The following is a 22,290-nucleotide window of genomic DNA, read 5'->3' on the forward strand; positions in this document are numbered from 1 at the left end:
CTTCATGAATTCACAGAATTTTAAGCAGGAGCTTTAAAATTGTGTTGCCCAATATATGTCTCCCTCTCCTCAGAGGACTATTTCAGTGTGAGCCTTCTAGGAAATAGGATGAGAACCTACATATCACTGAAGAGATTCTAATCAGAAAAATACATGAGAAAAACCTGCTGGGGACTGCCAGGGAAAACTGTAATTTGAAAGTTAAAATTAAGTGAAAGATATTGCTTAATAAGATATTACTAAATAAGCACATTTCTAAGAAAAGTACTGAGTGTTCAGAAGAATGATTGCTTATCTAAAACAAGCTAGAGAAAGGAACAATATTTGAGCAAGCCATTAGCTATTGTATACGAGCTGTGACAATTAAGTTTGCGAACTCATCCTAGAAAAAGTGCTACATACCTCACTGCTGAATATCACTATGGTCACCTTTGAAGCACTCCCCTTGGGAAGCTATGCACCAACACCAGTGCCTAGTCCACCCTTCAAAGCAATTTTGGAACTCTTTTTCTGGAATGGCCATCAGAGCTGTTGTCGTGTTGCCCTTGATGTCCTGAATGTCATCAAAATGTCTTCCTTTCAATATTCCCTTTATCTTTGGGTAAAGAAAGAAGTCATTGGGGGCCAGATCAGGTGAGTAGGGAGGGTGTTCCAATACAGTTATTTATTTACTGGCTAAAAACTCCCTCACAGACAGTGCTGTGTGAGCTGGTGCATTGTTGTGATGCAAGAGCCATGAATTGTTGGCAAAAAGTTCAGGTCATCTAACTTTTTCACATAGCCTTTTCAGCACTTCCAAACAGTAAACTTGGTTAACTGTTTGTCCAGTTGGTACAAATTCATAATGAATAACCCCTCTGATGTCAAAAAAGGTTAGCAATATCATTGCAACAAGTTAAAAAACTTAATTATCAGGCTTTGTATACGTAAGGCTAATGTGTGGGGCACACAAATTTCTTTATTGATATGTTGGCTTCTAAACACTATTCTGAAACACATGCTAACTCAAAGGCTAAGCTCATGCCCTGGCATTAAGAGAAACATTTCTCAGCTATGGAAGCAAAGACAGGTCTTTCTACAGCCTGACGTGTGCATGGGGCTTTGAATTGAATGCCCTACAAAATGTTTACCTTACTATCTGAGAACTTTAAGTACATATTTGAGTCCCCGCCCCTTCCTATGTTTAAATCCTATGGGAAAGCAGTGAAATTTCTAATGATACCAAGTCCACTTTGCCAATAAACCAGAATAAGAAGAAAATACAGAAAACAGCCCTGTTATTATCAGAACATCTCTCTACAACTCAAATCTGTGTTCATTTTCTAAGGGGCTTTCTAAATAGTATAACAATAACTTCAAAGAGACACATTGTTTCTCTTTTCTACACCAGTGACAAGGAGGTATCAGAAGATAACTTATCGGTTCATTCTCTCATCCTCTTATACCCATTAAAAACTGTTCCCAAGTTAAACATCAACCAGGTAACTGAAAAAATTTTCAGCGGCTGTTTCTGAAAAGAATATTTTAGTCATTGTAGCCAAAACCTATGTTGTCTTATCCATGGAAATACAAATCCAAATTCTGGTAGTGTTTCCCAGCAAGTACCTCTAGCGGCCTATCAACATAGAGAATCATAAATCTAAGTTAACATTCATTTAAGTTAACGTGCAAGTTGCCAGGAACATTACATATATTTTCTCAAGTCACACCCAAGAAACACAACACAGCCATTTTATTGAGAGCTGTTAACCCAATTTTACAGAAATGTAACTGAGGATCTGAAAAGCGTATCAGTTTGCTCACAGAATAAAGATACTAAGTGTCAGTGTCAGGTTTTGAACTCAGGTCTGTCTCTTGCCACTTCCTGTGTTCCCCACTCCATGAGTCCAAAACATATAAGCACAGTATGTCTCTTTTCTCATTTATAAAAAATGGGCCTTGATATTCAATACTGACTGATTAGCACTGAATGAGAGCCTACTCAGAACCTGGAGCAGTATGTGGGCTTCTTGAGTGAACAATGATAATAATCACAAAGGCAGTTCAGGATACACAAACGGCACTGAAGCAGAAATCCGAGCTTCATGGAGTGGAGGGTTGCTCTGTGGTGATATGCTCTGAGAGAAGGTTCTGAAACAGGGGACTGATGCTTCCTGGTGGGCACAGTGTGTTTTGCAAGTGGTGGACAGTAATATTGAGAAAGTTGTGCTTATCCGCTGAGCTCCCCACTAGCTTCCTACACTGATTAGGCTTCAATGAGGACTTCTCCAGACCATGCGGTGCCAGACTTTGAGGGCACTGCCCATGCCACAGATCTGTAAGGTAGAAGTGTACACCTATTGGATTACTGAGGCAGCTCAGAGCTTATTTCTGGGGAAGAAATGGGTTCTGGACACATGCTGATTGATGCGTATGTGGCTATGTGGTACTGTCTTCCTTGCCAAATCATTGTAGTTTGGAGACTGAGCGCGTAGATGTGAAGGAGGGAGGGAGGGAGGGAGAGAGGAAAGGAGAGAGTGAGAGAGGGAGGAAGAAAGATTTGATTTATTAAGCAAGAATTTAGGATCCAATACTGTGCTAGGCAGTGCAGTAGGAATTATCTCATTTATTTTTAAGATGTATATTATCTGCATTCATTATGTGAAGCAGGCAGAAAGGTTAATGATAAGCCCAGTGTTATTCTAGAGCCAGCCTAGGTACAGGTCTGCGTTTTCTTCTCTCCCCTACTGAATCCCTACAGTGGTAAAGGGCTCTGGCTCTGGTGCTAGAGGGAACTGGAAGGCAGTCTCTCCCGGCAGCATTCCTGAATGAAAATGTGGATCTAGTTAACAGGAAACCATGATTTTTAGAGTGACAACAATCCATATAGTTTTCTCACTTTATCCAGCAGGACTTAGCAGCTAAGATATTGCCTCTCTGTTTCAACAGCTGTTAGAAATTAAAAACAAAGTTGGGCTGAGAGCTTTGGAGAGAAATTTGACATCTATTAGGGTAAACCATATAAAATTCCCAATATTTGACCAGTTTTGACCTATAGAACCTGGAATTTGTTATAGTCAGCCTAATATATAAATTTAACATGCATGTGTGTGCATACACACACACACACACGTGAGTCAGCGAGCAACCTATATTTATAAGAGATTACAATTTTGTTTGCAATAGAAAACACTATAAACAACCTAAATTTCTATTCAGAACTAGATGAAAAATTTTATTATCTCACATCTGTACAATGAAACACTATGCAGCTATTTAAAGGAATAAATTAAACCTATGTGTGCTGATGTAAAAAGGTATCAAAAAACATTATTAAGTGGATAAACAAGATACAGCACAAGAACAATACATCCAATAAATTTACATGCAAAGGTGTGTGTATGAATCATATCCATTTACAAATAAACATAACTATATGGTTGCATACACACATTCATCTATATAAATCTAGGCAGGGTAATCGATGATTTGAAGTCACTAGCTCAGTAAAATACTTATTTTTATGTGTATTCTTTTGTAGCATTTGAATTGTTTTTACTGTTTGTGGAATACTTTAAAAGTGACTAAAAGGCAAAGGAAACATTCTTTGAAAACCACAACAAAACGGTTAATGTTTTGAAGAAAGGAGGGGAGGGACGTTCTCTGAGACTTCCGCCCTTCACTGGAAGGGGGAGGGGACAATCTCTGAGTGAAAGGAGCAAGGATGGAGGTAGAAAGGGATGAATGGAAACAAGTTAATCCCCTGAGCTCTAGACAGAGGGCAAACAAGAGCCATTTGGGGATTAAGCATCTCTGATGGGGCCAGGTACAGGCCATCTGGACTGGCTCAGACTCCTGGACCACTACCCTCCCTACTAGAGGCTCTTGTCCTGACTCTAGAATCACAGCTCATGATTTAAATTTAACAATCTTTGATCTCATTGCCCAATTAAAGAGGCTTCACAGTCACTCCATATGACAATCCCCTCATTTATTTTACTTGATAGTATTTATTATTACCTGATACTTACACATTCACTGATTTGCTTTTGTTTGTTTGTTTTCTTCTACCAAAAAAACAAGTTCCAGAAGAGTTGACACTTCAGTTTGTTTAATATTGTCTCCTGCGAGTCTAGAACAGTGCCAGGCACAGTACCCAAAGGAATAGATGGATGGATGGATGCATGGATACAAGTGGGGGTTCTAGCTGCTGTTGCCAGAACTTTGGATAGAAAGTTCTGAACTTACTTTTCCTTAAAACTAACACTACACACTATGGTTAAAACTATATTTGCAGGGACCATAGTTTTCAAACAATAAAAAGGAATGCACAGTTTCACAATCTGACAAGGTTATGTAAAAAAAGAAAGAAAAATCTTTGATGTGTGGTTCCCATGACTTCTATAGCAATTAGTAATAAATTTTCAGACACAAAATGAGTTAATTTTTTACTTGCAACTTCCCCCCCCGCCACCCTGAAGGAGGGATAGAATGAGATTTTCCTAAAACATACCAATGTTGTATAACAGAGTTGGCACTGTGTTTTCTGAATTCCAAATACCAACTAACAGGCAACTATTTGAATGTAAAGCTTGGTAATCTGGAGACTGCTTATAAAGCAAGAATTAAAGCAAGAATGTATTCTACATTCAAAACGTGACATAAAGACGTTATGTTAGGTCTACATTTCTGCTGCACATTTCTCTCCTGATGGTTACAGCTGGTTAGGTACAATTGAACATCTCATCCAAGTTGGGCTGAAGTCCCATTCCTGGGAATTTTGGATAGGAAGTAAGAAATACGAGTATCTCTGTGTGGCTAAAGGTATTACAGCATTTTTAGAGCAGTGGGTGGCCATACTCTCCATGCTGAAGGAAAGACAGCCTGAGGAGAGAGAGGAATAACGCAGATGTACCAAAATATACAAGGACAAGAGCAAAGAAAAATATTGCCTGTGACAATGTCAAGTTAAGTGCTTTTGTTTATTCTGAGTTAGTGGCAATATTCCTTGAACTCTGGAAAATAACTTCTGAATTCTTATAGTATTACCCCACCCTTTTATTCTAACTAATGTGAGTTGTATTCTGCTACATATAGCTAACATCCTAGTGGAGGTAACAGTTGAGGCTTCAGTCTCTCCACAACTGACATACGTGGTTGGACAATTAAATTTGCGAACTCATCCTAGAAAAAGTGCTACATAACTCACTGCTGAATATCACTACAGTCACCTTCGAAGTACTCCACTTGGGAAGCTATGTGCTGACACCAGTGCCAAGTCCACCCTTCAAAGCAATTTTGGAACTCTTTTTCTGGAATGGCCATCAGAGCTGTCGTCGTATTACCTTTGGTGTCCTGAATGTCATAAAAATGTCGTCTTTTCAATATTTCCTTTATCTTCGGTTAAAGAAAGGAGTCATTGGGGGCCAGATCAGGTGAGTAAGGAGCATGTTCTAATACACTTATTAGTTTACTGACTAAAATCTCCCTCACAGAGAGTATCATGTGAGCTGGTGTATTGTCGTGATGCAAGAGCCATGAATTTTTGGTGAAAGGTTGACACCTTTTTCATCTTTTTCATGCAGCCTTTTCAGATCTTCCAAATAGTAAACTTGGTTAACTGCTTGTCCAGTTGGTAGAATTGACAATGAATAATCACTCTGATACCAAAAAAGTTTAGCAACATCATTGCAACAAGTTCGGGGAACTTAATTGCAGACCTCCTGTACTCATAAGCATATTGATACAAATACTTAACTCTGAAAATAATAATATGGTAACAGAAAAAGTTTATGTAGTACTTCTATAGGTACCATTTAATTTTACAACTGAGGCACAGAGAGTTTTAGTAACTTGCCAATGCTCACATGGCATGTGACAACACTGAGATTTGAACTCACTTTGATTCTGCTGTTATGCACCAGGAAATGCTCCCTTTCTGTATCATATTTGGGGGCATAAAACATATTTTTTTCTCTACACATTTTTATTTTCATGGAAATCTTTTTGTAAAACTTTGATATTTTATATCATATGACTATTTAGTTTCTTACTGTCTCTCATATGCATCTACAATGAAAAAGACACCCATATCTCATTTAAACAACCAAATATTTGGCCTAGAAGCCAGTTTGGATCATATATTCCTTATACTTTTTAGTTTTCATTATCAGGGACTACTACTAATGCTTCCTCTACTACCAATAAAAAATGTGACTATATAGCAGCATCGCTGTTTTCAATCCGAAGCACTTTCCTCAGACTTTAATATTCCACTACCTTTCTGGCATATCAGACTACTTTTCTTCCAGCATGGCATATGTACGACAAAAGGAGACATGTATTGCTAATTGGATCACAGAATGAAAATCTTTCAAGAACTGTTAATATCATATAATCATAGACACAAGAAGGATCGGGCGACTCTTTTGGACTATTTGACTCCTATAGGTGGTCATCATGCATAGAGGGGGTGGCTCAGGTGGCTTATTGCTGTCACAGACATCAGAGCCAAACACACTTGAAGTCTTCCATGGAAGTCAGGGCTCATTTAAAACTAGCCATTTACAAACTTGAAGACAAGTGACGGTCTTACAGAAGAACTGTAGAGGGCAGTATCGCTGTGCATTTTGTATGTATTGATTAAGAAACTATTTCCACACAGCCAAACAACCCAGGCATGAACAGAAAGAAGCCTGCCAGGTTAAGAGTATAATCAGTTTTTTAACAATACCTGGTTTATTACTCTTATTTTAAAGTCACAAAATTTTAGAACATTAGAAGTCTACCTGCCACCCCCCACCCAAAAGTCCTCTTCATTTATTCACACCATTTTTAATCGACTATCCTGTCATAATGATTATATATATTTTTTAATTAAAAATTGTTCTGTTTCATACTCTGAATATCAATGACTGATGTTCAAAGTTTGGCTATTTTAATGTCATATTGTAGTTGGTTTTGTTTTTGTGTTACGTTCCGCTTAGTGCTTCTTTTTGTTTAATAGAAGTTTAAATGATATCCTCCAAGATGACCTCTCAAACAGGTTTTTTAAAAAGCTGTACTAGACATTTTATATGATGGAAATAGTTAAATATTGTCACATTTTATAACAACAGAAACCCAAATTGATGCTAAAAGAAAAACAAAAAACGAAAAACCATATTTAAAAAGAGATTTGCTCAAGTTGCTCTAGGCATTTCCTTAAGAGTGGAAAAAAAAATGTTCTTTCTAGTGCTGTTTAAATGATCCCGAATGAAAGAAAGAAACAGCTATTCTCAATATGCATTGGTACTGAGTGGCAATGCAGTTTGAGCCATGGTTTGATCACACAGAGACAAGGACCCTGAGGTCTTGTATTTAAGCCAATCAAGAGGCACCAGCCTCAGTGCCTGTTCTATCCAGGCATGTTGCTAAGGGATACACAGAGATATAAAACACAGACCCTGCCCCCAAGGAATCCACTATCTATTTGAGAGGTTACAGTATAAGATGAATGTAAAAAGGAAAAGGAAATTATACAGAAGAAAAATAACCAAATACAAGAAATATCACAAGAAAATAATGTATCTTTTATAGTCCAATTGGTTCAGGGATAGGTTGTAAGGTTTACTGGAGGAGGAGCTGGGCCAAAAGGATGGATAAATTTGTAGAGAAATAGAAAAACGGAGTGCAACACTTCATAAAGAATCAGCCATGTACTCAAAAGTGGGGGAGGACAGTACAACGCGTGAGTCCCTAAATGACAGTTCTTGACAAATTAGCAGATTTCCAACCTAGCCTCTCCATTCCTGGGAGTTAGGCCATAACGTCACCAGTGAGGGAATTAGCTCACCATCCCTAACCTCACCCTCTCTTTCCCACCTGAGAAAAACACACAGTGAGAAAACCAGGCACCTACATTGCCACCTTTCACTACCTCCCCCTTCACCACCCCAAGGAAATCTCTATCACTGCAGGAGAACAAAACAAAGCAAAAAAAAAAAAAAAACTACCCTTGATTTCAGTTAAGTTAAATAAAAAGTGCCTTTCACATATATGGTGGTCATTTGCTGACACTCCTGCTCTCTTAGGCTGCTGGACTGTTGGTTAGTCTCCAGGGGAAGGGAGTGGGATTTGGAATCACGGTTCCCAGCATCATGCTGCGGAGCCAGGTGAGGTCCTGCAACAACCTGAAGGCTTGCAGATTCCAGCCTCCAATCCACCAGGTGATAAGAACGCTCCCTTCACTGGACTCCTCCGGTACTTTCGTCTGCACAGAGAACATTCTTCTGTGTTATACACTTACTTTGGTACTCTGCAGCCAATTAGCTTATCGATGTCTTGAGTTTATGTCACTAAATGCTTTATCCATTTCTTACATCTTCCACACTCTGTGGTGTGCAAGCAGGTACATGACAAATGAATATTGGGTTTATGAGACTCTCCTCTTTATAAGATACACCTTACCCAGGCACCAATTTACCCATATCTGATGGTGACAGCCACCTTGGAGATAAAAGCACCTTGCTTTCACCTCACATCCATATTTAAACATTGTTTAGAATTAATAATGGAGGGTATTGAGAATAGATTAAGGACCAGGAGGCTTCTGAAAACAGAGGGCATATTTAGACTTGTCTGGCTGTGTCATGGAGCCCTGTATGTGATATTCTGTACCACCTGGCTAATTCCCTCTAATGACTGGAATACCTATTAAGAATTCTCTGAAATAAAGGCTTAACAAAGGGCATTTATGGGAAATATATATATATATTTAAAAACCCAAGAACTGTTAAAAAAAATAACAGCACTACATAGTGGAAAATATCCCTGAACCAATATGAAAATGATACAATACATGCATGTTCCCTTTTTTATGAGTTGTTCTTGAGTCCCGTCAGTCAGGAATGTCAGAGATACAGAGGTACAAGCAACTGTGTGGTTTTCCCCTAACTACTTGTGGAGGGTTGTCTAGAAACCTTGGTCAATCTGCTTCTCTCTCTCTCTCTCTCTCTCTCTCTCTCTCTCTCTTCCTCCCTCCCTCCCTCCCTCCCCCTCTGTCTCCTTAAACAGTGGAGTACATTTAGTAACCAATATGCTAAAGGTATATTCTCGTTAAATTTTCACACAGAGTACTGCTTTTCATTCTCATTTGGGAAATTCTATTGTCATCTGGTGAGCTGGGCCTTATATCTTTCTCACACACATAGACTAAATATGTGACTGAGATTAAAAACAGAATTCTAAAGATCCATAGATTCAAGGGCCATGGGATTTGAATTCAAGCAAATAGTGAACACAAGCCAGGCCCCTGCCTCTCCAGGGGTGAAGCTTAATGCTAAACATATTTGAATTGTGGCGTTACCAGTCAAGTACTCTGGGGTCTTATAAAATGAAAAACATTTTTTTTTCAAGTGAAATATGGCTTCCACTTTCTTCTATGAGTATTTGGAAAAAGCTGAATTCATATATCATAACCAAAACAAACATAACAAAACCACTGGAAAAAGATGCATATACAAATGGATGGATTTCTTCAAAGAGATGCTTTTTAAAAAAGATATTGAGGATGAAAATCACTTACTGAATAACAATTCAAAAGCGCTTAGGACCAACCATCAGGAAACCTTGGGATTCAAGATCTGGGAAAGACTCTAGAAGTTAAATAATGAAGCAGTTTTCAGCCTTGATATCATATGGCCATGTTATGAACTATGTTGCAATCTATAATAGTAGTAGCTAATGAGAAAAGTAGTGGCATTTGTAAGAGATTTGCTTATTTATAATTAAAGTTGATCTAAGGTTAGTTTTACGTGAGTGCTGGGATGCTTCCTTGAATGGAAGAGCAAGGGGTGGAATTACAGTTAGCCCTTCAAATCTGCTAATTCAACCAACCTTGGATTAAAATGATTTGAATAAAAGTGTTATGTTGTAAGAAACTATTTACATAGGATTTATATTATATTAGGCATTATAATCTAGACATGATTTAAAGTACAGAAGGATATGCAAGCTTATGGGCAAATACTCTGCCATTTTATATAAGGCATTTCAGCATCCGTGGGTGTTGGTGTCTACATCGGGGTCCTGGAACCAACCCCCACTGATCCCGAAGGACAGCTGTACAGTCACTGCACCCTTGTGCTAGCTACCTGGCAGGCACTCTCATCTCTCCTGTGTGTCTGTGTGGAGTAAAGGAGAAAAAAATGAGACCTGCTACTCCAGTGAAGAGAAACACCCATGTTTCTCTTCTCTGTGTGCTTGGCTTCTTTCAAACACTTGATTTGATGTCCCTTAGTCCTTGTTTCAATTTCACCTCCAAAGTCCCAGACTTCTTTTATTCTCCTAAGTTTCTTCTTAATGACAGTGATATATTGTAGCTTCCATTTAAATTTGTGATATTTTTCCCCCCAGCCAGATAATCACATACAGTAATTTAACATGGTCTTCCTTTTGCTTTCAATTTCTTCCCAGGTAATCTGAATTTCAAAAACATCCATCATTTCTCAGAAATTCAGATTCTTTCAGTTCAACTGAAATCCAGGGGCCCTTGTGCTGCACTGAGATACACATAAGACACAATTATTCAAGGCTTCAGTCTGGGTCTCATGAGGCTTACAACATTTTAAATAATTTAGGTGCCTCATATGAAATTTCAAGTATACTTTACCACAAAGTATCTACATTCTAACATATTTAAACAATATGCTAATAGTCACAAAATGATTATTTGTTGTCTATAAACTATGTGCAAAATGTCACTGAGATATAACAAAATTAAGATGTTTTTGCCTGATACATTTGGAAGAAATGTATAAGCCAGCTAGTAGTATAAAAAATAACTCAAAACCAATTAATAATAAAGAATATATAAACACTAAATTACAGCACATCTTTTGAAGCTTTATAATATGCCAGAGACTGAACCCTGTCACAGATTAGTTTCCACATCTAAAAATTGGACCTAATCAAAGAACCTACCCCGGTGGCATTATTGTGAAATTTACCTAACATTTCTCTATCTGGTGTAGAGCAGGCATCAATAAATTAATTCAACATACATTTGTACTTATATCTATATGCAGGTCTACATGTTATTCATACATACACACATATTTTTAATTTTTTTCTTTCTTTTATAATAATTTAGAATAGATTCTGTTATTTATTCAAATCAGAAGTGTAGGTTGCATGTTCTATTAGTGAGCAAAATCAATCTCTAGCTTAGCTGAATAGACAGGCTTAATTAATCAGTATTCCTTTTTTTATTTTCTTTCTCCTTCCCCTCTCTTGGACTCTCCCTAATTTCCTCCCAGTTTCCATGTTGCACAATATGAGAGAGACATCATCACTATCTCAGCTCAGTGACTGCCTCTCTCTTCTAGGAGGAAACAGACTTTTGGGTCAGCCGCCAGCTTCTGCCGCCAAAGCCAAGGACAATTGCCCACTCTGTGCCCTGGTACCCAAGTCCTGCCAAATGGTGGTGGATGCCATCTTCCCTGCAGCTCCTCTAAGAGTCACATGGCAATGGGCCTGGGTGGCTTTCCCGCTCCTCCATCGCGAGTCCCCTCCACTCTGCCCAACTTTTCCACTGCCTCCCCCACTTTGGCAAACAACATAGGTTTTTAAACACTGTCATTCTTTCCATAATCCCCTCAATGGAAATGAGGGTTTTTAAAGAACGGATCTTTTTATTTGGTTTTGGTCTTTGAACTACATAATCAGACCACGTGGAGAAGTGTCTGCTGCCTTGTAACATTTGACTGCCACATAAAACAGGAAGAAACAGCACCAGGGCCTGCAAAAGAGGTCATCTCCTCAGGGTACTTCTTTCCTCTCCTACATTCACGGAGCGGAGCTGCGGTTTTGTAAAATCACGTACCAAAATGTCACTGGACACTGAAATAAAGCTGGTTTCCCTTTCAACTTCCAGTCAGTTTCAATATAATTGCCCTTCCTCCAATTCCAAGGGAAGAAAATGGCCCATATCCAGTAACAGAGGCAGTTCTGTGCCACAATGCTTGCAGCCGTCTCCCAGCACTTCTACATGTCTCCAAGCCATGTACATGCCCAGCTGAACTAAACTGAACCTATACAAATAAACAAGTCACTCAGAGAACAAGAAGAGTGACACATAGAAGGACATCACTCTCTAACTATTTGCATTCGGAGATATTTCTGAATATAAAACAAAAACCTGTTATCTTTCTTTAACTCTCCCTTTTCTTTCCTTGAGTCGTTTAATAAAATATCACAGTAGATGTTCTCTAAGGTATCCCTATCTTTTTCTAAGAACAAAAGCCGTTCAAAGCACCATCTTCAGTATGATCTGAATTGTTTTCTACAGCCCGTTTTTTCTTGTGCCTACAAGGATACACATAGCCACCTGTCTGGTGCTGAAGGGAGAAAGACCTCCTGTTGGTGTCTTGACCCCACAGCTCCTTCTGAAATGGTTATGTGAAAGGAACCCTGGCTCTGCCATGTTACCAGCTGGTGAATTTGGACAGCTGCCTTGAAGCTTTCATTCCTTTATAAAAATGAAGATGATAATAGAATCTACCTTATAGCATTGCTAAATTTAATAAGAATCGAAGCACAATGAAGAGAATGCTCAAAAAAAAAAGTTAGCTACTACTGTTGTTCTTTTGTGCATACAGAATCCATGTTTCTAGGATAATGAGGGGCTGGTGAGGAGCAGCTGTAAGGCAGGATTATATTAGAAAATATCTCTGAATGAAGGATAATGATGGGTGAAGTGGGGCTAGTTTCAGGATAAACTAAGGCATGGACTAAAAAACATGCAAAGAATGACTTCTTCTTCCCCTTACATGAAGGAAAGAAAGATGCGAGGAGGGAAAGAGAGACGATGATAATAAAGCACTCTTTAATATTTGATTATTTATCGAGTGTCAACTATGAGCTGAGCACACAAAATATAATGGTGAGTAAAATAGGTTTAAAGAAGTTAAACAAGTCATTAAATTCAGAGTGTAAAATCCTGTGACAGGTGTGAGCAAGATGACTAATAATGAATATCAGATTGGAGGTCGTTACCTTCAATAGGAACTCTCCTCTGAGAAGACATTTAAATTAACATTTGAATGATAAGAAATTACCAGGAGAAAACAACCAAAAAAAAAATCCAACAACAAACAAACAAACAAATGGAGGCAAGAACATTTTAAGTACAGGGTCCAAGAGGAACAAAATGTCTTACATCTGAAAAATCTGGGGGCTTCGTGAACTACGATGCAAGCCAGTGGGGCTGGAGCCTGATGAGCAAGGAATAACAGGTAGGTATGGGACCTGCAGGGCTGTGAAGCTGTCCATGGAGTTCAGATGTTGTGGTAAGCTCGGTGGGAACCTGCTGAAGGCTTCCTACAGCCAGCGACTTGGTGTAGCTTATTTAAAAATGATCTTCCTGGAAGTTTGAAAGAAAATCGAATCCAGAAATCCAGGAGAGAGATGATACGGCCTAGACAAAAATGAGAAAGCGGTGGAGAGAAGTGGATGGAGTGGACACAGGTTTTGGAAGTTTAATCGGCTCCACTGGCTGATGGACTGGATGTCCAGGGTGAGGAAGAGAGAGGATTCAAGGATCATGCCCTGTGTTTTGGCAAGTCCTGTTTTTTTGTGTGTTTTTGGTTTTTTTATTCAATGAAATGCATATTTGCAACCAGGAGAAAGAAATACTACGAGAGGCCTGGGCAGACTCAAATGATCAAGACCCAGGACACTGGGGACGCAAGAGGGAAGGAGGCAGGTAAGAGAAGAACCAGGTAGGGAAACCAAGCAGCTCTTCTGGCCCGAAGCTAGAAAAGGGGCAGTGGCCACATGAAGAAAAGCAGTCAACAGAGAAAGCCAGGTGAGACACAGTCTCTAAACGCTCCTTTTATTTTTCAAGGCTTTACTAACATCAAAAAACAATCTGTGGTGATCCCAGGCTAGAGCTCAGGCATCCTCCCTGGGGCTAAAGTAGACAGCAGGCAGAAAACAGGAGAATTGTTGACAATTAAAGAATGAGGCTTTTTAAGAAACATGCTTGGTCTTGTGCTATCTGCAGCTGACTCAACCAGAGGAAGAAAACCTTATAATGTAAAAAATAAAAACAGTGCCAAGACAACCCATGGGAAAGAAATATTCTTTCAACACATGGTGCTTTAACAACTAGATATTCACATGCAAAAAAAATGTTGAACATTTTTCTTACACCATACACACATACACACACACACAAAATTAAGTTAAAATGAATCATACACCTTAATGTAAGATCAAATTATAAAACTCTTAGAGAAGAAAACATGGGACTAAAACTTCAAGACATTGATTTAGGCAAAGTCTTCTTAAACATAACAAAAAGTGACCAAAGGAAAAAATATAGATTAATTGGACTTCATTAAAACCAAAAACTTTTGTGCTTCAAGGACATCATCAAGAAAGTAAAAGGACAACCCATGGAATGGGAGAAAATATTTGCAAATCATATATTTGATAGAAAGAACTTGTATCCAGACCACACAAAGAAGTCTTACAACTCAATAATTAAAAAAAAAAACAGGCAAAAGATTTGAGTAAATATCTCTCCAAAGAAGATATATAAATGGACAAAAACATATGAAATGCAATTCAACTGTAAGGTATCACTTCTCAATTACTAGGATAACAATAATAAAAAAGATAGATAATAATAAGCATTGTTGAAAATATGGAGACATTGAAACCCTCAAGTATTGCTGATGGGAATATAAAATCATGCATCACTTTGGAAAACAGTTTTGCAGTTCCTCAAAATGTTAAACAATAAGTTACAATGTGACTTAGCAATTCTACTTCTAGGTATATACCCCAAAGAATTGAAAATATGCGTCCACACAAAAAGTTGTATATATATATATATATATATATATATATATATATATATATATATATCCACAGCAGCATTATTCATAATAGCCAAAAAGTGGAAAAAAATGAAAAGTGTCCATCAGCAGATGAAGGAATAAATAAAAGTGTTTATTCATACAATGGAATGTTATTCATCAATAAAAACAAATGAATACAGAACACATGCTACACCAAGAATAAAGCTTGAAAACTTTCAAAGTGAAAGAAACAAGTCATAAAGACCATATATTGTACAATTCCGTTTATATGAAATGCCCAGAATAGGAAAATCTATACAGATAGAAAACAGATTAATGGTTGTCTAACACTTGGGGCCTGGGAGAAATTGATAGTGACTGCTAATGGGTATGAGGTTTCTTTCTTGGGGTAATGAACACATTCTAACACAGACTGTGGTGATATTTGCATAATTCTGAATATGCTAAAAATTATTGAACTCTACACTTCAAATGGGTGAATTACACATGAATTAGATGTGAATAAAGTTGTTAAACCATAAAATCAAACTTTTTCTGAAAGAACAGTTAGGAAACTAGAAGTTAATTAATGATATGTTTGCCCACACTGAAGTATTATAACATAACATCCTGCTTTTTAAACAAGCCCTCAATTTTGTCACTTTACACTAATTTGCCTGTTAAGGTAGATGTTTAAGAAATACAGTAACATCATCAATAGATTCTGTGACTTTAAGCGGAATGACGTATAACAAAACCAATTTTACCATCGTCTAATTGTTATAAACAAGAATTAAGTTCCTACAGTATCTCATCAATGTTACAATGAAATGGCGTTTAACTAAACAACATTATTTGATTGTATTGCCCTCCATACTGAAATTTCCCCAATAATAAATAGTTGGCCTAAGAAGATGGCTCAACATCATACTGTTGGATTAACACAATCACATTGGCCCTCTTTCCATATGGTGTTTTAACTGCTTTTGATCAGCTTCTTAAAAAAAAAAAACTTTCCATTCAATTATTTAGCATCTTATTTTTATTACATATATCTACATGGCCTTAACTAACTACTGAAAAGACTGCAAAGTTTTCCCATCACTGCACAGCCTGCCTCATGCAGCTCTTTGGGTAAGTACGTTCCATCTCAAAAGTCAACCCCTGGAAGAGCCAATCCTGTCCCTCACAACAATTTAAAAATTATTCGAGAGCCATAAATATATTTTTACATAATCACCATTATGTGAATGATATCCTTTAAAAATTTTATACATGAAACTATGATAGTTTTATTTTCATTTTCAATTTTACTTCAGAGCCACAGTTCGTACCCAAAGAGCCACATGTGGCTCGTGAGCCGCAGTTTGCTGACCCCTGGCGGCTCTTCCATCTCAAAAGCTTGCCCACCCCTAGATAGGATAGAACAGCATGAGGGACAGAGTAGAGTCTGAGGACAAGCTAGGAGAATATTGCAGTTCTGTAGCACAGAGAACCAGGGACTGAGTCCTATGGCCCTTCAGCATAAAGAGGTTAAGGAGAAGAGGAGGAACAAGCAATAGTGACTGAGCGAGAAGACATGGGCAGTGAAGCAGAAAGAAAACCAGGAAAGTGTAGTATCCTTGAAACTAAGTGTAGAATGTGTACCCAGAAAGAGGAAGTGATCGAATGTGTCAAATGGTCTGACTGGGCAATGATTATAAGGACTGAAAATCATTAGATGCAGGAAAATCAGAGATCATTGATGACATGAATAAGGAAAAGTCTGGTGTAGTAGAGTGGGGGACAAAAATAGATTGAGGCAACGAGAAATTGAAGAGAGGGTATTACAAAGCATAGAGCAATTTTGTTGCAAAAAGAAGCAAAATATATGAGGTGATGGAAAGTGGAATAGGGTCATCTCTTGAGATGACTTCTTTTTTTTTTTAAATCAGAGGAACAATGGCATGATTGTATGCTCATATTTTTAAAACTTTAGCATGCATAAAATTAATTTGCTTTTTAAAATAAAAATGCATTCCCACGCTACCCCTGTAAGCCTGGAAATAATCCAACATAGAAGACAAAGCTACATAACAAGAGGGAACAGTATAATCAGATTATGGCTCCTGAAAGGTGGAAGTAGATGGAATTCAAAGGCAGATGAAGGACTGGACTCAGGAAGGGGAAGGGACTATTGCTCTGTTGTAACAGAGGCAAAGAGAACCAAATGAGAGATATAGGTTGTTTTGTATATTTGGTATCTGGAAATTATGGTGATTTCCATAAAATTAAGTTGACAGTAAGGTTACCTGTGGGAGAGAGAGGCTGATCAAAAATAAAATACAAAATAAATCAACTATACAAATGATAGTCGATTTGTATCGGTTATATCCATATCGGAATGAGTTGTCTTTCAATCAAAGAACCTATTATGAGAAATCACAGCCTCTAGATTAGAACCAAAGGGCCTCCCAGCACAGTTCAGTCATTATCTTCCCTGGGATTCCTGTAAGCAAGTGACACATCAGAAATAATGAGTCATGAGAAAGACGTGATTAGTGCAACAGAAATGAACCCTATGTTATGTCATGCCTCTGCGCTAATCGCTTCCTAAAGCCTCAACTGCCTATCTTGATACTCCTTGTTCTTCTATACCCTGCATGACAAGTTGTAATTCACTACCGAAGGCTTGGGAAACTGGATAAGATGCACCAAGGGCTCCGTTTGACTTTCGCCCTCGACTAGACACATCATGGTAGTATTTAATGCATGAGTGTACCACTTTTAGAAAGGAGTTTGTTCCCAAATAAAAATTAGCCTGGACTCAAAACAAAACATCCAAAGATAAAAATGACACAAGGCCTGGATGTCTGGTCTATTTCCTTCAGGCAAAATGTTAAAAACAAAACAGGACAACAAAAACAAACCTAGAAGCAAACTTAAGATTTTAAAATCCAAGGACAGGATTTAAGTTTGCAGGAAAGGATACCTAGATATGAAATATTTGTTCTATCTCTTGGCAGCTTCGAATTCTATTTCGCATGTTAATAAACTCATTCCTAAACCATTCAGGTTTTCCAACATTTGTGAAAGAATTGGCTGAAATTCTGGATTGTGGCTTGATGTATAACCAGCAAAGTCTGAATGGCTGCTTCTTTCTTTGAGGAGCAGGATGGGGCTCAAGCAGAAGTAAACATGAGGAGGAGTTTGATTCATAAAGACTGGAGCCTCTGGAGAACCGTGATATCTCATCCTTTTTACTTGGGGGAGTTGTGCTCCCCCAAGTTACACATGTTGAAGTCCTAAACCTAGTATCTCAGACCATGACCCTATTTGGGGATAGGGTCTTTAGAGACCCTATTTAATTTTAATGAAGTTAAAATGAGGTCATTAGGGTAAGCCCTGCTCCAATCTGAGTAGTATCCTTTTTAGAAAGGAGAAATTAGAACACAAATGGGCACAGAGGGAAGACCATGTGAAGACACAGGAAAAAGGCAGCCATCTACAAGCCCTCAGAAAACACCAGCTCTGCTGACACCTTGATGGTGGATGCCTAGCCTCCAGGTTGTGAGAAAGAAAATACATTTCTGTTGTTTAAGCCACCCAGTCTGTGATACTTTGTTACACTACCCCTAGCAAACTAATAAACACCCTTTCTACCCCTCCCTTTTTATTATCACAGACACATAAAATGTTATTTAAAAAATAGTGCTGGTCAAGGAGGAGTTCAGGGGACAGTCTTCTGTATAGGGGGATCCCTAAACCAATGCCACTTCATGGTTAACAGTCTAGTGACTGTCCTCTAAAGTTGGTGAGACCTATTAGACTCATAGCTGGTCTGATGCAATTTGAATGTAATAGAGAAGCTTGAATTTAGGTTTATTACTCCGATGTTTGAAATATAAGCATTGATGAATATGTAGCTGTATATTTTCACAGAATTAACAAATTGCCTGTGTGAGGACAGCCTGGTGTCTGAATGCTGCCACATTCGCTAGGACTCAGGGCTCCTCCGAGTTGGCCCTGTAAAAGAAAATAGCAGAGTAGCCAGCTCTCCAGGAAAGCCTAGGGCAGCAGAACACACACATGAATCGCACTGCATGCCCCAGTGTCCCTGGTACTACCCCCATCTTTCTCCATTAGTGCCCCTTTCTGGTCTCAGAACTTCCTTCCTGTCTCTGCAAAAAAATTTTTCAGCCTGTAGTCCTTAACACCACAGTCCCCTAATCAAAATTCTGTAGTTTCTTTAAATGAGAGTTGCAGACTCACTGACTCTGGGAGGACTTCCTTGATTATTCTAGTCCATGTTGACCTTTCGCTTCCTAAATTCCACTGCATTTGTAATCCCATCTCAGACAATGCAGTACCAGGCCGGCACTTATTTATATAAGGCATTACATGACAAGTGTTCTGAAGTGTTCCTCCGTTCCTGGACCTTACCCAGGCCAGGCAGAGTGCTGAGCCTCCTCATCCTCTTGTCTCCTTCCGTCCGCACTGCAACCTTATGAAAGAGGCATTTCATACTTGCTAAGAGGAAACTGGTTTAGCGTGCCTAGCAACTAGCTCCAGTGGCAGAGCTGGGATTTCATTTTAGTCCTGCCTGAGACAGAAGTCTCATGCCTCTCTCTTCTTCCTAGATCGGCCTCCACGGTGGCCTTCAAAAACTTTCCTTTCTCACCATCAACTTCTAGTCTTCTTCCCTTCAGCCCCTCTCCTCCTCCATCACTGTCAAGCAGGACAGTTTCTACTCTTCGCTACTCTCACATGCCTAAGGCAAACAGTTTTATGTTTAGCAAAGTTATTTGGCAAAGCACCTGAAATGAATTGGAGTTTTATAAATCCTAGAAGGCTGCAACTATGTTGCCAGTTTCCTTATTTAGGGTGTAGGGATTGGAGGTTGGACCATACTTTTCTGCAGGGTCCAGAGCCTCTCGGGACTTGCATTTGGGCCTTTCTAGGCCTGATGTAATAGGGCCGTAAGGATGGACAGTGTGCAAGAAAAGCAGCATTTGAAAAGTGAACAGGGCACATGAACCCACAGACCGATAGACAAATAAAGATAGCATTCTTGTTTTACTTTTATTATATTCTGGCCTCTAATATTTTATTCTAGAAAAGGTAATAAAAATGACACAATGGTATTCTTTTCAAACTCCTTTAGCCCACAACTTATCTTTTATTTTTATTTTTTTTTGCTATAAGATTTTAAAAAATCTTATTAAAGTATAGTTGACTCCCAATATTATATTAGTTTCAGGTGTATAACATAGTGATTTGACATTTAAATCTTATGATGTGCTTACCACACTGAGTCTAGTAATCATCTATCACTGGGAAAACTTACCACACTATTATTGACTATATTTCCCTTCACCTTCCTCACCTGTCCCTCCTTCCTCTCTGGTAACTATCAGTTTATTCCTTGTTTCTGAGTCTGTTTCAGTTTTGTTTTGTTCCTTCATTTGTTTTGAATTTCTTTTCTTTTTTTTTTTTTTAAAAGCTAGGTAGTCCAACAGGACCAAGGACGCATTACTGGGTTGCAGATGATCCTTGAGGTTTTACTTTTTACAACATTCAGGGCCACTTCAGTTCAGTTTTCTAATAAAAAAGAAAAGAAAAATGAAAAGGGCTTCCCTGGTTCCCTGAGCGATGGCACAAGACTTAGTGATATGTCGGTTTTATCCTTGCTGCAAGCGTATTTCCCACCCCTAATGATCAGCATGTTCTGTGTGCATTCACTCTCCTTCTTCTGATATATTCCTTTTCCTGTGAAGTATGATTTCCCTTTCTCACTCCCATATCATTTCTAACCTGTTGGCTTCTCTCGCCACTGACACTGACTCATTCAAACACACTCTTTCCCTAACTTAGGTACAGCGCAAAGAAACCCCACAGAAAAAGAACTGTCTGGAGAAACTCCTTTTTCATCATAACAGCCGCCGACATTTGCTTAGCTTTTTACTGTCTATTTTCTTAGCTTGATTGGCTTGCAAAGCCCTTTCCAATTATTGGATACAAAAGACAGGTAAACACAAACAGCCTCTGAATATGTAATTAAAACCATGGCTCAAAGAACAGTGGGTGGGGGAGTCACATTTATAGCAAATAACTTGCTAATAAACAGCTCTTGTCACCCAAGCACTAAAAGATACTATTGTTTTTAGTATTAATGAAGGACAGAAGGATGAGGTGGTGCAGACTACTTTTCAAAGAATTTAGAGTCTGTGACATTCAATGAAGCCCTCCAGTCTCTAGGCTTCTAAGGCTTCGAGAAAAAGGGCTGGAGTCAAGTTAAATGATGTCCAGTGGAGGCTCTTTTAAATTGGGCTCATCCAATCCAATCATTGCATAGATGACTGAGGTCCAGTTTCTTCATTAATTCAACAAGCATGCATTGAGCATATCTATAGAACAGCCACTCTGCTAGATACTGGGGATAGAAGCTAGCGTTTCTACTCCAGAGCTTCAAATTTAATAGGGAAGAAAGAGAATATAAACAATATAAGAAATGTTGAGTCCTGAGGAGAGAGGAAGCAAATGCATAGCACACTAACTTTTAAACCCTTCGTCTCATTTGTTATCCTTATTTCTCTTAACTGTTGGATACTTCTCTTCTTTTGGATCTAGATAGCAAGCCTATCCATATTCTCATTGGTATAAGAAAGCTATAGCATGCAGTGGCATTGTGGGTTCAGTTGGGTGTGGAGTCTGGCTTTAGCATTTATTAGAAATGTGTACCACTGTTTACCAATCAGAAGAAAGGTATCTACTACAAATGTAGTCATATTAAGTGAGCCATTGTAGATAAAGCCTGACATATATTAGTACAGGGATTGACACATATTTCAGTAAACATTAGCTATAAATAGTATGAGAGTTTTCTTCACACTGATGTTACAGGAAAACTGTATTGATATGAAGGGTAGAGAAATGTTACTAAATGAGTGGTAGGATAAAGAAACTACCCCTCTGAGGAAATAAATGTGCTACTTTTTTCAGTAAGTGGAGTATTGCCATTGTATGTGAATTACTTAGATCTTTAAGATATGTACACTGTAAAAAGGAGAGCTTAGAAGATACTTCAAGCTTATTTGATCTTGCAAAAGACAATTCCATCTCAGAATACTTATGAATATCTCCATGAACTTTTGTGGGCTGAACAAAGTATGGGAAGTATTTTTCATGCTAGGCACACCCAATCTCCTATGAAAGGTACTCATTTCTTAAAAAATCATACAACACATTTTAGCTGTGGTCAGAATCTAGAGTTCTAAGTGAACTAAGTAAGACAGCATTTAAATAAAGCTTTTGAGTTTGGGGCCGGCCAAGTGGTGCATTAGTTAAGAACTGGCTTGGGACGCCAGAGGGCCCTGGTTCGGATCCCATATATGAGGGCCAGTGACACTGCCCTCTACAGCTAAGATGCTGAACAACAGCTCAACCTGGAGCTGGGCTGCCATGAGTCACTGGCGATGGCATAGGC

At 38.5% G+C, this 22,290-nt stretch overlaps 1 protein-coding gene across 1 annotated transcript in view; it reads right to left on the minus strand.

Annotated features, from left to right (window-relative positions):
* Positions 1-18,763: 18,763 nt before the first annotated feature.
* LOC109371516 (rho GTPase-activating protein 24-like) overlaps positions 18,764-22,290 on the minus strand; it is a 150,313-nt gene continuing 146,786 nt past the window's right edge. Inside the window, exon 4 of the mRNA XM_019624074.1 lies at positions 18,764-18,830. Coding sequence (XP_019479619.1) covers positions 18,802-18,830 — 29 coding nt within the window. The 3' untranslated portion in view covers positions 18,764-18,801. The remainder of the gene's footprint in view (positions 18,831-22,290) is intronic.

This window comes from Hipposideros armiger, unplaced genomic scaffold, assembly GCF_001890085.2.
Source record: "Hipposideros armiger isolate ML-2016 unplaced genomic scaffold, ASM189008v1 scaffold_576, whole genome shotgun sequence".
NCBI classification, from domain to species: domain Eukaryota; kingdom Metazoa; phylum Chordata; class Mammalia; order Chiroptera; family Hipposideridae; genus Hipposideros; species Hipposideros armiger.